This window comes from Xenopus laevis, chromosome 1S, assembly GCF_017654675.1.
Source record: "Xenopus laevis strain J_2021 chromosome 1S, Xenopus_laevis_v10.1, whole genome shotgun sequence".
NCBI classification, from domain to species: Eukaryota; Metazoa; Chordata; class Amphibia; order Anura; family Pipidae; genus Xenopus; species Xenopus laevis.
The window spans coordinates 157,618,826-157,635,641 of NC_054372.1; the positions used below are offsets into that span (position 1 = coordinate 157,618,826).

The 16,816-nt window shown below is 39.5% G+C and overlaps 1 protein-coding gene across 4 annotated transcripts in view; it reads right to left on the reverse strand.

Annotated features, from left to right (window-relative positions):
• The window catches only part of snx24.S (sorting nexin 24 S homeolog), a 77,222-nt gene extending 63,778 nt beyond the window's left edge, over positions 1–13,444 (reverse strand). The window contains exon 1 of one of the 4 annotated variants that reach the window (XM_041580422.1): positions 13,010–13,444. In XM_041580422.1, the coding sequence (XP_041436356.1) occupies positions 13,010–13,069 (60 nt within the window). In that variant the 5' untranslated portion in view covers positions 13,070–13,444. The remainder of the gene's footprint in view (positions 1–13,009) is intronic. The other 3 variants (XM_018244286.2, XM_041580423.1, XM_018244287.2) reach the window with 3 other exon arrangements.
• Positions 13,445–16,816: the final 3,372 nt, after the last annotated feature.

Below are 16,816 nucleotides of genomic sequence, written 5' to 3' on the forward strand. Positions count from 1 at the left end.
AAGGATTTTTTTTCAGGATGTAGTAGTAATGCACAAAAAGCCATCAACCATGGATTCTGTTCTGTTTTTAAAATGCATCTAATAAAAAGTATTTTTGTTGCATGCTTTAAGATAATATATATCTAAAGTCCTGATATGACAAGGACTTGGGGCAGCTTATGATTTCCTGGGTTTATATCATAGCAGCGTAGAGAGAGAATAGAATAAAAATTATGGTAAGGAAAAAAGTTGGAATAAAAAAAGGAAATGTTCACGGCTGTTTCCAAATTAAAAAAAAAAATCTACTGTGTGTGTGTTTGCTATACACAGAAATACAAAATATGTTATTGTGCAGAAATGTTAAAGCACTTTGCTAATTACACAAAGAAAAATGTACCTTCTTTGCCGCTTGCACAAATAATCGGATTCTAGGAAAAGAGCTGCGCACTGATAGTGCCAGGAACATGACAAATTACAGGCCAGATACCAAAGGGCTGAGACGCCTGGCACATTTGCAAATAAATGATATTGTGTGGAACTGGCATGCTCAGCGCATGACAAACTGAGGCAATTTCAGCTCTATCAGAGGAACAGGGCTCCATTTCTCCGATGCCGGCCTTGGTTACGGCATAGAATTCTGCAGAGTTCCCAGATTTGAATCACTGGGAGCTCGAGAGGGCTCCAGCTGACAGACACAAATAATTACAGTACACTCTTTCCATTGTATTCGATTATTCTGCACCCCCTTATCGCTACACTTTGGGCCCTTGTGAACAAGCAGGGTCACTTCTATTTGACCACAGCACCAAGGAAACATTGCTCTTCTGCTGATATCATAAATAAACCCCACACTAAACATCAGTGAATCTAGAGTACAGGGAGGTGAGGAACTGGAAGCTAATCCCAAGGTTTTCCTTATTTGGACTATCTTGACCCGGGCAGCCCTTCTGAAAACCGGCTGTCCAGATCAAATTGGACAGGTGTCAAAAATCTATCATATTGCCCCCAAATATGTACCTGTGCCAGCAGCAGTCAAAAATCATATTGCCCTAATCATCTGCTTACCTGTGCAAGCAGCTGCCAAGATATTGCCACAAATATGAACCTGTATCAGCAGCTTCCAAGAGGGAGGTGGGAAGAGCTTCTGGCCACAGTGCAAATCACAGGCAAGAGGGGGTTGGAACAGGTGGTTTATAAAATTGAAAAACTATTAAAGGCCAAGCAAACCAAGGTTTAAAAAAAAGAAAAAAAATCCCCTTAAAAGTGTGCCCCCCCATAATTGCACCCTACACAGGCGCCTACTCTGCCTACCGGTATTCCGGCCCTGCTGCCAGATTTGCACACCCTTGTGTTGGGACAAATTGGACTAATTCAGTTGACGCATAGACGCACAGATATGAGTTCTTGTACCACAAATGTTCAGATAGTGATCATTCCTTTCAATACAATGAAAGATCTAAAATTAACGATTCAGATTTAAATTGGAAGATTAAAGTATGAAAAATAATAAATCAGACACTGTTTTAGCCATTAATTGCAAAATGTATGTCCCGAAAATAGTAGTGACAGTCTGATATCTTCAGATTCATGCAAAAATATTCTTGTTATCCAACAGAAATGTTCTAAGCTGTCGACTAAACAACCAACACCACGGTACGAAAATTTTGAGTTTAGGGGCGTTTTTAAAAACGTATATGAATTCGAAATTCGACCATTGATAAATGTGCCTCTAAATGTGCATGACAGCGGTACAGCAGTTACTATCAAAGTGTGATGTTGCCAAGACTCGGAACTAAAAGCCTACATCTGACTGTGGTTACATCCAGAGATAACCTATATATATATATATATATATATATATTTGTTGCAATGTTCAGCTCCTGGGATCTCTCCGTTACACACTTTTTATAACCAAGGAAAGTATTTTACACGTCTTTATAAATATTTGAATGCACCTGTTTTATTCTCCCTAGCCTCTGGATAGGGTTCTAAGTTTGGCTCTAAAAAGTATGAGGATGTTGCTCAGCTTGACTTCTGTATGGTAAGAGTGGGGTGGTCAGTTGTATTTTGCAGGTGGACACTTGGGTTTTGGATGATGTAAAGGGGTGGTCAATTGGTTTCTGTGTGTTGTGAAGGGAATCCTTAAAGGAAAACTATGACCAAAACGAATACTTAACCAACAGATTTATATCCTTCTAAAGTGGCCTATTAAAGAATCTTCAACTAAATTGAAATATACATGTTTTATATATTTTCCCTTGAACCCCCATTGTATGATATTCTCGGTGTTGCCTCAGAGATCACCTGATCAGAAATACTGCAGCTCTAACTGTAACAGGAAAAAGTGTGGGAATAGAAAACAGAACATGGGGGCAGCCATTCAAAGCCGATAAAGGCACAGGATACACGGCAGATAACAGATAAACTCTGTAGCATACAATGGGATTCTTCAGAACTTTCAGTTATCTAATGTGTATCCTGTGCTTGAATGGCGGCCCCTGTGGCCACACAGTATCGACTAAAGTAGAGTTTCTGAAGCAAACATCAGTTTTCACCAGTTTTACATTATGAATTTTACATTATTTTACAGGAAGCAGGGATTTACACATGAGCTGTTTTACAATATTGTTCAGTGGTATATTTTCCTTTAATTTTCTAAAGCTGGAAAATCACTTTTTTTTTTAAACATCCTTTGGTATGTTCTAATATCTCCCAGGCTCAAAGAGACAAACATTACAATTTAGGTTCCACAAATCCACAGAGAAGACTGATGGCTGAAGAGAGAGATTTTTGGATAGCTATAACCTTTGTTTTACACAAGACTGCTTCTGAACACAAGGCTGGCCGCTGAGCAGTTAAGTAATGTCAATTGTAAAATGAATTCTTTTTTGTTGAGACAAGCGGGTCAGGGGTCAATTTCTCCTCTAATTCAAAGGAACAAGAAGACTTGTTAATGTTTGTGATTAAGGTAGAAAGCTTGGGACAGATATTGACACTTGCTGATCTGCCTTGACTCTACGGCTGACCTTGCTTAGCAGAAGCTTTATGCAGACACCCTGCCAATGGCACTTAATGAGCAATCGTACAAATTATATTAGAGATCAGCCCTCTCGAACATCCATGTCGCTTTGTTGTATCTTGTAGTGTTTTCTTATTTGCAACACCTGCTTCCCCTTTTTGCAAGCAATCTGCCTTGTTCTGCCACATCAAGTAGACTTTACAAGCTGCCAGTTTCTAGAAGAGATACTATTAATACAGTAAAGGTATTTACTCAACCATTCATCTCAGTTTAATAGTATAAGCACCAGAGCAAACTGAAACAGTTCAAACTGAAACCATTCAACCCAGTTCAAGTCCACGATTTATGTATTAAAAAAATCAAGAAAGAGGACAAAGTGGCTGCACTCTGCTACCAGAGCAAACTGAAAAGTTCAACCTAGTTCAAGTCCACGATTTATGTATTAAAAAAAATCAAGAAAGAGGACAAAGTGGCTGCACTCTGCTGCTCAGTGCTGTCTTGTAAAGGTGCAATGCTAACCAAAAAAATCAAATAAAGATGAGAGCATGAGCAATGATTGATGTTTTCTCCGCCAAGAGAGAGAGAGAATCCTAACACTAAAAGTATTTTATATGTGCCGGATACAATGGTAGTCATTTGGCAATGCCCCCGACACAAGTTTTAGGCAGTAAGGGGTGCAAGATTATCCCGGTTAATGCTCATTCAAGGAGCACTTGCATCCCAGGCATTGGCATAAAAATCCGGTGCAACTTTCAGAGCTGTGAGCAAAAGACAGTCCTGCAAAGATAACAGGCAGCGTGCAAAAAACATGGAAAGTTTGTGGCAAGTTCTGTACTTTGCACCCAGCACATTAGAAAGCCGTTAATGTGCATTTATATACTATAGTATTTATTTCTTATAGGTACATGAACTTACAGCTGTAATATACAATTAAAGTGTTAAGCAAATATTGAGGGGAAGGCACACTGTTTTAAACTCATGGCTATGAAATGGCTCTTCGCTTAATTCACTTTTTTTCCTTTTAAACTCTGGTACCTCCAGAACCCTATGCTGGCCATAAGCATCAGCTCGGAATACACCAATTCACCAATGCCAACTAGCAAACTGCATGCTACTAATTAACCTCTTTCCAGTAGGGTGGCAATTTCTACAGCAGCATGCTAGCATAAGTAGATTATGCAAATTTAAAGTTTGTTTCCATAATTCCATTCACAAACATGAAGCCCTGACATGTTTCACAGCTGAGATTCTTGCTCTTTGCATTTTTAAAGGGATACTGGAATTCTCAGATAACTCAAATTCTATCCCTATTTAAATATTTAAGCAATGCCATCCACAGTATACTTTTGTATTCTGTATACTTCACACTGCAGATATGTAAAGCTGTCTGTAAACACAAGTAAAGCTAATTATTATGCCAGGCACTTTTTCCATATTGTCCTTAAAATAAGCTCAGTAAACATGTCTTTCTTCAACTAATTCAATGCAATTGTGTAAACAGGCATCAATATAAATATATAATGACAATATTGAAACAGGAACATGCTAATCATAACATGTATCATGCATGACTTTTTGTAACGTGTCACCTTGACCTGCAATAAGCAAGAGGGGCACGCAGGTCAATACAAAGCAAATGTGATCTAATGTATTCACTGTTTTATGGGCTCTTAATCAGCATTAGAAATTAAAGTGCCATTTGTTATTCTGGTATTGGCACGAACAGCACATTTAAATGATAACAAGTACTTATCCGTGTCATTTAAAAGTGGAATTGCTCCCTATTGTGAGCCCTGCTGAGTGGTCTCATATCAAGGTCACCCACAGGCAAAATTTGATCAACTGCTCCTCCCCTGCTAATTCAGATAAATTAGTACAAGCAGTAGTAGCAGATATTTTATTAATTTTGAAACAAAAATTCATGCATTATTATGTTTTTGTAATGTTCCCTTTGAGGTCAAAAATACATTTCACAATCAAAATATTATTTTGTTCTTGCAAAAGTAAAACAAGATATTTTGTAATTCCAAAATGAATTTTGTCTTCACAAAATAAATTCTACAGTCTTTCAGACAAAATGTATTGTTGTATGTAATCTGCACGTTTAAAGAAATGCACCCTTTTATTGTATAGTGCTGTGAAACATGTTGGCACTCTATAAATGTGTTATAAGCAAAAATGCACCTGATGTGTCTATAAGTTGCAGCAGTATTGGGCATACAAGGGTATATGCTCTCATCATACGGAGTTGCACACCTATATCAACAAAATTAACTATATACACAAAAAGTTTTGCAATATATAAAAGCTAAAGTTTCTTAGATGAAATGTATTTTGTAACTACAACAGAAAAGGTGTTCATAGAATTATTGTTGTGTTCATAAAATGTATTCACTGTAAATACCGTAAATAATCCTGTGACTACAGATTCAAATTCAGACTATGTTTCCTTTGCACCTTTTCACTTGAGTATATTAATATTTACAGTTTTCTGAACTAGTGTTACTGTGATAATTAATACATCTATTTCTGCATCATGTCAGGTTGCCATTTCTGAATCCATCCTTTGGGATCACCAATGGTTTCATAGGGAAAACATAATCCATGTGATATCTGTGAGCACTGAGGCTAATTAATGGATATTACATATTCTCAACTCCTCATGCAGTTTATTGAACTAAGCAACTTGCGATCTTAAAGGAGAAGGAAAGCTACAGAGACAGTTTATAGCAAATAGATGTGTACAAAAGTGCAAAATAAAATGCTATGTTTGTTCTGTTGCGTACTTTACCATACCTGAGAAAACAGCTCTAGAAACTCTCTATGTTTGTTTAGGATAGTAGCTGCCATATTAGCTTGGTGTGACATCACTTCCTGCCTGAGTCTCTCCCTGCTCACTCATAGCTCTGGGCTCAGATTACAGCAGGGAGGGGAGGAGAGAGGAGGGAAAAGCTAGAGGGAGAGAGGAGCAAACTGAGCATGCTCAAGCCCAAACCCTGGGGGTTTAAGTCCATGTGTACACAAACAAAGGAAAGAAATGCGATGTTTCTTTTGACAAGAGGGCTAAAGCTGGCCATAGACGCAAAGATCCGATCGTACAAATCATCGTACGATCGGACTTTCCCATCTCCCGACCTGCCACTAACCATTCCGATCAAATAAAGTACAAAAGTTAGACCTAGCAAAGTTACAACCCTCATATTTAATCCACTAGTTTTATAGAGCAGGTACCTACAAAATGCTAATATGTTCAGGTCTGGGAAGGGGTTTAGAATATATATGTAACCCACATAGAGATATAAACCATGTGAAATCCCTTTAGCTGCAACACTTTCCATATAACAATGAACATCAGTTTATGTTTGGTTTACAGGACAGAGATATTTTTAAGGGAGAGCACTAAATGTAATTTGCTATGAAATTCATTTTAACCACACACTGAAATAAAGACTTATTGTTTTCCCTTGCCTATGGCAAATAAATGAATATTCAAGTATTTCGACTTTCCAAATGAACATTGCAGAATAGTTACTTCATATATTACTTCTGTCCCTAAGACAAGTGTAACTGGTTTTCCACCTGTCTGGGCAGGTGAATGTGTTTCAGCTGATCTACCTCCCAAGAGCTGGCTTAGCCCATTGAGACACTGCCTTTAAAATAAAAAACAATAATGTTCCAGACAATCTGGCTTAGCATAAAAAACAAACAAAACAAAAAAGAAGCTTATATTAAACTGACCCTCTCATCACTTGCACTCCAATAAAGTAAAGTAAAGAGGAAATTTTAGGCTAAAGCTGACCAAAGGGGATAACATTCAATGCACAATGTTTTCCTCTGATGCGATTTTCAAGCTTTTCTAATTAATATCTGACTGAGCCCCAACCAGTGTTGGCAAGGAAGGCCACGTTTTTCCCTGTTCACATACCAATAAGCTACCCATGGACAGATGTAGCTGAGCCTGCAGTCAATAGTGGCCTTTATATGCACAGTTTTATGTCAAATAAAGAGCTTCTGAAAGGAGAACTAATCCCTACAACATACCTCCCAACTGTCCCGTTTTCTGAAGGACAGTCCTGATTTTGGCAGTTCGGACAGCAGTCCCGGATTTTTATTAAAAAGTTTCTCTTTGATCTACTGCACGGACGCCAGAAAAAGATACAAAGTTTCTGAATCATAAATAAAATAAGAGTTTTTTTGGCAAAAAGCCCAGAACACTGAGCACCTGCACATAGATACATGTGTAACAATTTCAGATAAACAATGATATCATTGTAACTACTTAAGATAAGCAGGTCTATTGGGAGAACTGAGACTCACAGTTTAAAGGGCAAATTCATCTTCATTAGCAAAACCATTATAATGCATAAAGCTTGGCTCTACTACTCCGAGAAATGTGTTCAATCTTTCAGAACCTGACAAATTTTGTAAAACTAACATGGTAATTAGGGGTGTGGCCTTGAAATGGGGTGGTCAAAAGTTTTCTTTTACTCCCTCTTTCCCTTTGTTGGGAGAAAGTTTCAGATTCTCAATAGCAGCAATATTCCAGGACTTGTCACAGGGGGTCACCATCTTGGAAAGTGTCGACACTCACATTTAGTGGGCTCTGAGCTGCTGTCGGGGCTAAGCTTAGGGGTCGTCACAAATTATCAACCAAAAAATGAGGTTGGCCTGTAATATAAACGGATGCTTCAGGGCTGATTATTACATTCTGATGCTAATTACACTGGTTTCTGTGCTGGCATGTAGTAATTATCTGTATTAATTACTAATCAGCCTTATATTGTGACATTTATATTCTATGTGTATAGTATATTGTAAATGGGACCCTAAGTTTAGTAAGTGACAGCAGCACAGAGCATGTGCAGTGAATCATGAGAAAAGAAGGTGGGGAGCTACTGGGGCATCTTTGGAGACACAGATCTTCCCTGCTAAAGGGCTGTGGTTTTTTTAGGCGCTGTGCAGTGGCATCTGTGCGGCACCATTCATTCAGGAGCACCGAGTGGCGCCTTCACGCAGGTGCGTCACAGTAGGGGGGTGGGGATTGGTCGGAGGGGGGCCCTGGACAGTAGTCCCGTTGGGCCCCGGGCATCCAGGTCTGATCCTGACCCCTAGTTCTGGCCCTGATCCAGCCACAAAAACACATGGTACATTGGATTATGATCCAAAACATGTAAAACGGTGGTCAATACTAATATCAGCTTATATGTATGCATTCATTTTAAAGAAGAGCTGTAATATTAACTCCAAGTTCCAAAGTCAGACCAAATTATATTACTGTTCCAAACTAAATTCTACCACACAGACTGGCACAGTGTTATTTGTTTGCATCAGTGTCTATTTCTCACTCATCACACACATACACATGCTTTGTTACACATTGTGATTGCCAAGCACATTTTATTGCATTTTTAGTGATTTCATCTGCATTTCCAGTTTTGTGTTGCTGACGGATTGGTTTGTCCATAAAAAAGTTCTGTGAATAGTATGACTCTTGTAACTTGGGTTATGATCACGGACCCAAACTGTTTTTGAAGACATCCACCATTCATATTTATCTCACATAGCGAATAAAAGAACGTTTATAAAAGCGGCTAACTTTGGCAAATATTTGCAGTTTGGTAGTTTGGGGTACAAAGACATTTATCCATTCTAAATTTGCACAATGTGCATTTCCAAAAATATGTTATTGTGGGGAAACGTACTGTTGAATTTAATGGTTTGGTTTTAACATACAAATCACAGGCATGTTTGTCCATCATGAAACCTTGTGTACACTTTTGGGTACCTACATGCCACATAGCTCTAGTCCTATGCATATTAGGCATCAAACTGTTCAGATAAACTTATTCTTTTATGACTTACTCAGAATGTGTTTTTTACAAAAATTGGTTTTCCGGCTCAGTATAGGGGGCTTTTCCTGCACAGGCAGTGGGGCTCATTTATAAACAGTGGGTAAATTTGTACCTGGGCAGTAACCCATAGCAACCACATAGTAATCAGTGATTAGCTTTTTTTCAGCTAACTGCAGGTGGAGCACTGCAAGCAATCATCTGATTGGTTGCCATGGGTTACTGCCCAGGTTTGCAGCAGCTATATAGTGTCAGCCATAAAAATTCAAATGCACTCATTTTCATCTTGGGGTCTCTCCCTGCCAAAAAGGAACGTTTTGTGTAAATCTCCAGATATTTTTTAATGAACTTTTTTCTTGCAATTAAAAGTATGCTTTTTCACGTGCCATGGTTTAAAAATTCTGTTTTGTAATACTGTGGCTAAATATGTTTCTTATTATGTTTCTTTATTATGAAAAATTTACTTTTTTTTTTAGGTATTTAAAGTCATACAACTCCATACACATCACAGGATGTATGGCTTATAGCTTCATTATGGCCATTCCTGCAAAAAAAAACCCTACCACATTTGCAAGCAAGATAATCATTGCATCATTTATATGCTGAGAATAACAGATTGATCTAAATAAAGCACTACTAGATTTTAGAGCCATGCTTCCTTGGCAAAGTTAAAGGAAGTTGTTTAGCACAAGGATTAATCCTTAATCCTCACATTAATACCATAATTAAAATGAATGTTAACTTTCTCTCCTGCTGATGCCAGTCAAAGCTCTCGTTAAATATAGTTTTACAAGGTTTTAATTCCATAATACCACTCAGATAGTCGTTAATTCTCTGCAGGGGTCCCCATTTTCTGCAGAGGTCACCATTTGTTTAAGGGCTACTATGTCCTAATCTTTACTTTAGACAGATACTTAGAGAAAAATAAAGAGTTGAATATATTATAATAAGTCTGTGGCTCTTTGCACAATGCCTCGATTGTGGCCTTTTTTCCCCCCACACACTGCGTAGTGCATTGTAAATGTGCCCCTTTGTCTTATTAATACAGATAAAATGGCAATAAGTCAAAAAGGAGGAGCTATTTATTTAAATATGACATTATGGGACATGGCATTCTCTTATTTCTGGCTTCCAGATAACAGATACAATAACTTAACTTTCTATTTAGAAGAATTTAACCTACAAAAATAGTGTAAATGTTATTAAAAAGAGGAAGCATAGAGTATGCTATAGAACAGTTAGCAGATATGAAACCATTTGGGTATCTCAGTTTAGCAGCACTGGGCAGTTATAAGGGAAAGTGAACTTCTTTTTAGAGATGTACGAATCTAAAAGTGAGTGCACTGTTATTCACATGTCACTCAGAATCATGTCAGACAAGAAGGTGCCAATATTTGACAAGAGCCATGTATGGAATCCAACTCCAGCGCCATACAGAAAGATGAAACTCCCAATAACATTATTTTTTAAATAGAATGATTTCATAAATGCATTTGACAGAGCTGTGCTGAAACATCTGGAGGCACAAATGAAGTTAACACGGTATGATGGGGAGGTGAAATACAAACTGAAGATATTAACTCAACACAATTGGGCATCTGAAAATGTACATTCGTACCTTGTTGAACAAATCTAAACTTCTTATAAATATATATCTATTTATTGTGTTTTATGAATAACGCAACTGAACTTTAAAATATTATCAGGTTGCTTGTAACGCTAGTAATCAAGTTTTGCTTATGCAAACTGGGAATGTTTGCCAGGGCAAGGGTTGGTTCTGTCAGACCATGCTGTGATCCTGTTCAAGTGTATAGAAAATGCTGCAAAGTATGTCTAGATGGTGGGTGCGCTGGTAAATGAGCAAGAAGAGCTGCATATCCTTATTGGTCACCTTCAACAATTGAAGATGACCATGCACATGTGTAGCCACTCATGGTATACATTTCTTCAGCCCTTTAGGGTGATGTTACACAATAAATTTTGTCACTTATGCATGATGTAGTGTGGGAAAGAAAACCTACCCTAAAGGTGGCCATACACGGGCCGATAAAAGCTGCCGACAGACCGTGTCGGCAGCTTATTGGCCCGTGTATGGGGGCCCCCGACGGGCTTCCCCGATCGAGATCTGGCCGAAAGTCGGCCAGATCTCGATCGGATGGGATTAAAAATCCCGTCGGATCGCGGCCGCATCTGTTAGTTGATGCGGTCCCGCGATCCGACCGCCCGTTTGGCGAACGCTAGGATCCGATCGTTGGGCCCTAGGGCCCACGATCGGATCAGCCCGATATTGCCCACCTCAAGGTGGGCATATCGGAGGGAGATCCGCTCGTTTGGCGACATCGCCAAACGAGCGGATCTATCCGTGTATGGCCACCTTTACCCCCAAAGAGGCAAACAGATACCATGAGAAGTTATACATGTGCATGGCCACCTTCCATTTTTAAAGAAGGCACTCTTCTCCTGTAGGTGCAGTTAAAGATGATCTGGACCTGGCTTCAACTAGGCATGCTCCCTATCTGCATTCACTTGTTAGAGATTGTTAGTTGATTCAGATGGCACCATGTTCTGTACCAGCTCAAGGTAACCAAAACCCTTTAGCATTAAATATTTGTGGATCAAAATAAGCCGTAAGTAGCTCCCCATCTATTTTTCTGCTGCTATAGGATGCTCTATGTTACCTCAGCTTACAGGCCAAATTATAATATATAAATGTATAAAGTCTCATAGCTACCATACAGCAGACCCCATGGTCGGGGGTGGCTGTGGTATAAGGGGGCCCAAAACCATGGGATCTGCTGTAGAGTAGTTCCTTAGCTGCTAGTTGTTTGCAGCTGGGTAAGGGGGGTTGAGTGGGCTCCAGGCCCACCTGAATTTTGTTTTTCAGAGCCAGGTGAATGTTATATACACACAAACATACAATATACATTTCACAATCAAAAGCTGATTATTAAATTAAGTTGTATTCACATTACATGACAGCATATAAACCAGTGCAATCTCATCAGAATTGACGGGGATGTTCGCCTTAAGCTGGCCATAGACGCAACGATCCGGTCGTACGAATCGTGGATTCGTACAATTTTCGGACCGTGTGTGGAGAGTCCCGACATTTTCCGTCCGGCGGAGATCGGTCGTTTGGTCGATCGGAGAGGTTAGAACATTTCTGTCGGCTGCCGATAATATCTCTGTGTGTATTGCCGATCGTACGATTTTCAGTGGGAGACTGTCACTAGCTTTGTCAGACATAACTATCGTACGATTGCTGTCAGAGGTAGAACTTTGGCTGATCTGTTCTTTTATTACTTTATTTGATCTGAATGGTAAGACTTTGATCTGAATGGTTAGTGGCAGGTCGGGAGATGGGAAAGTCCGATTGTACGCTGATTCGTACGATCGGATCTTTGCGTCTATGGCCACCTTTACACCTTTTTTTTTTTTTAGTTCAGTTGTTTTCAGATTGTTCACCAGAAATAAAGACTTTTTTCAATCACTTTCTATTTGTGACTGTTTTTCTATTATTGAAGTGTGAAGTTTTATTTTTCACCATGGTTGTGGACTCGATACACAAACTACACAAACAGATCTAGAAACTACACATACAGATACACAAACTACACATACAGATCTACAAAGCTATTATAGGTAAATTACCCCTTGAAAAGTAAATCGTCTGTGTAGACTTTGGGATCATTCATGTCTGACTTGGAATTGTTACAGTCAGCACGTTTCAGCAGCAAATACCTTCCCACACACCTTTCATGTGGAGACACTGTTGGCTGTTGTTATAAAAATGCCTGTACTGTTGATTGAATCAGATCCCTCTTTTTTATGTCACTTCTGTTGGCAGGGAAAAGTTGATAATTTTACCTCAAATCCTGATGGTCCTAAGCAGGGCTCGGTTGTGACATCCCCAGGGACATGTACCCCCCCCCATGCTAAACTGATTGTGACCTCATCTCTGCCTGTGCTGACATTTCTCATGGGACGGAAAGCAACGCGGTGATGCAGTAAAATAGGGTTATAACACGGAGCGTTTGTAGTTTCAGGCTGTGTGTTCAGTAGTTGTGTCAGGGAGACTGTCTCTCATTCAGTGACATGCCCTCATTATTATGCACAAGTACTGACATTATTATTATTCAGTTGCAGCGCTGTTCTCCCCTACCGTGTAGCCTCTCTCCATATCACTGTCTTCGTACCGGAATGATGGAATGTAAACCTCCATTGCCTTCGCTGTCCCCAGGCACGGCTCGATAAAGGCGGCCAATGGGAAGCTTCCCAGTGATGACGTCACAGCTGGTGCTGATCGCAGCTGCTATAGGAGCGCTAGAGGCACAACACTGGGGAGAGCCATATGGAAGGAGCTGTCATGTGATGCGATCATGTGACCGCTCTGAAGTTTGCCGGATTCCTGCGTCCTTGCATAACTTGCCTGGCGCTGACGTAAAGCTTTCCCATTTATGGTTTCAGTCAGAGAGTATTTAGTGAATCAGAAATGTATTTTATGAAAACCCCTGAAAGTTCCTGTGCTGCAGCCTTTCATCACAAAAACGCTCCCAAGAACAGCTGAAAAGCTGCAGTACTGGCGGTATAAAGGGCTTGTTCACCTTTTTTTCAGTTCAGATGTTTTCAGATGTTCACACCAGAAATAAACACTTTCTTTCCATCTTTTATTATTTACCCTTTAAAGGGCTTGTTCACCTTCCAAACGCTTTTTCCAGTTCAGTTGTTTTCAGATTGTTGCCCAGAAATAAAGACTTTTTTTGCATGATTTTTTTTTTTTTACTGTTTTTCCAAAATCAAAGTTTAATGTCTCTGGTGTTTGGAGTCTGGCAGCTCAGTAATTCTGATGCAGATTCTAAACGGTTACAATTTTCCAACATTTCGGGGCAGATTTATCAAAGGTCGAGGTGAATTTTTGAATGAAAAAAAAATCAAATCCAAAAAGCTATTTTTAGGGGCAGATTTACGAAGCTCGAGTGAATAGTTCGAATCAAAAAATCAAATTTTGAAGTAATTTTTTGGGTACTTTAACCATCAATCATGATTCGAACGATTCGAAGTAAAAATCGTTCGACCATTCGATAATCAAAGTACTATCTCTTTAAAAAAAAACTTCAACTTAATACTTCGCCAAATTAAAGCTAACGAAGTCCAATGTTAGCCTATGGGGACCTTCCACAGCACTTTTAAAATCCTTCGATCGGTCGCTTAAAATCATTCATTTTGAACAATTTTATCGTTCGATCGAACCTTTTGCGCTAAAATCCTTCGAATTCGATATTCGAAGGATTTTACTTCGAGGGTCAAATTCGAGGGAAGGAAATTCGACCCTTGATAAATCTGCCCCTTAGTGTACTTCGACTAGAGAATAGTACAAATTCGATTCGAATTTGAAAGAAATTCAAAAATTTGAATATTGAAATTTATCATATACGGTCTCTTTAAAAATTTGACAGACCATTCGCCATCTAAAACTTTGAAAAATCAACTTTTTTGGGGGGAAAAACTTTGAATCAAATTTGATCTCTGAAGTATTTGCTCAGCAAGTATATTTTTTCTTTTCTATTTAGTTTTCTAACTGATGATTATACAAAATTAGCAAAGCAAGGGTGCGCGCCCATCTGCTTTCCTTTTGAACCGCTGAGCATTTAACTGCTTGTCTACCTGTGCAGTGTCGGACTGGCCCGGCGGGATACCGGGAAAATACCCGGTGGGCCCCGACCCTAGTGGGCCCCGCCGGGCCAGTCCCCCTCTCCCAAACAGTTTTTTAAAAAATAATAAAAAAAATTTCGGCGCATAGCAGCGCCGTTTGCGCATGCGCGCCGTTTCCGTTTGCGCGATGCGCCAAGCAAGGATTCGCCTAACAAGTAGGTAGCGGGGGCCAGAGGGGGGCCCTGGACACCAGTCCCGGTGGGCCCCGGCCCCCCAGTCCGACCCTGTACCTGTGAGATACTGTGTTTAAAGAACTTGGAACATTTTTTTTGTTGGCTGTTAAGTGAAATGCAGAAATATTTAAAATCAGTTCTACAAAAATAAATGACAATAAAAAAAAAGGAAATATGCAATTTGCTCTAAATGAATTTGTGTATAATACAATTTATTATCTCCCATATCAGGTTTTACACAAAAACCTGAAAAATAGAGCTGGCACCATACCGACACCCCAAAAAAAATTAAGTGTCCTGTGGGGACACGAAACGCGTCAGGCTATTATTTTTTATACAAGACGTAAATAAAGCTTTTTGTATTACTTTATTGATATCTTGAGACTCCTGGAATTTACTTTAGTTATTTTTTTTAGGGTGTCGGTATGGTGCCAGCTCTATTTTTCAGGTTTTTGTATGAATTTCTCCCCTGCTGAGGGCTTGGAGCTAGAGCACCCAGACCCCATATGGAAAGCCGTAAGCTTATCCTTACATTCTTAAATGTCCATGCTTTTTATAATTGTACAGTCTTTCTATCAGGTTTTACACAACCTGGTTTATTCAGGTATTGGCACGTTGCAAGTTTATTTTTCAAGTGGAACAGCGATTTGATGCCCTTCAGTTTATGTCTCTGTTCAATGACTGATTTGCTCTGGCAACCTTTCAGATGTGATTTTGAAAGCAAATTTGCTCTATGCAAACTCGATTCAACTGCTGATCTTGTAACTGCTCCTCCTGCTTTAAGGAGAAGCAAACCCAAAAGTTATAAAACCCCAACCTACATAGACCCCCTTCCCTCCAGCTTAGGTGTTCCCCCGGGCAAATGTCCCTGACTTTTTACTTACCCCTTGGTGCAGATTCAGGCATCGGAGTTCACAGGCGACACCTTCAGCCGCTTCGGTAATCTTCGGAATGAAACCAGCACTTCGGCAATCTTCATGAGTTTTGGTCGCGAAACGGAAAATTTGCGCCGCTCCGCCATTCTCATTCCAAAGCTTACCGAATAGAAGAAGATGGCACCCGTGAACTCCACTGGACAGAATCTGCATGGAGGGGCAAGTAAAGACTTAGGGGCATTTGCCCGGGGTAACACTTAGGCTGGGGGGAGGAGAGAGGGGGGTCTATGTAGGGTGGGGGGTAGGGTTTTTTAACTTTTGGGTTTGCTCCTCCTTTAACCTGGAAAAAGGGAAAACATCCTCCAGTAAGAGGCAGAGTATATAGTCACAGTCCTTTAGCTGCTTAGTGATCTTCTAACAGGGCCTTTCTAATGTAGAAAACCAACACATGAGACTGAAAATGGCCAATGGCTACAACTAGCTATTTACTGAACCGAAATTTATGATCAGAAAACATGTCACAGTCCAATGACACTATGGGAGTTTATTTATTAAAGTTTGAGTGCCAAAAATAATTTTTTAATTATAAAATTAGAATCTTTTGTGAAAAAAAATTAGAATTTTCCAGAATTTATTATACCTCCGGTATCTCAGACCTGCTGAGGCTTTATATCTTAATGGGAGAAGTCCCGAAGATATCCTGTACTGCTCCAGGTTTCGTGCAATAATACGAAGATTTTGTGGTTTTCGGGCAGAAATCCGAAAAATTTGAACGATCCGATTTTCTTTAAGCTTTTTCCCCGCACATGAAATTTTCGTAAAAATGTATTAATAAATAAGGGGAAACGTGCGGATTTGGTTGGAGTATATTTCAGAAAATTCCAGCCCCTTCTAACCTGGCCTGCTACACAAGCTTGTAACACTCACACAAAGATATAAAAAAAATCAAGCGTAAAACCCATGAGGTCTGATACAGCCACTGGTTACTGAAGTTCCATTTTTGTAAAAACATATACTAGAGACACTCATTTTATACAGTGTAGCATTCTGGGACATCGGCTGTCTTGTTGCAGTCACCTTTGCCCAAACCCTGTGTATAATAAGAGCTTGTGTATATAGAATTCCATTTACATTGTGTACCACATTTAGCTTCTACTTAATCCAGCCCTACAAAGGTGAGAATCCGTTTAGGAAAGACATAAAAGAAAA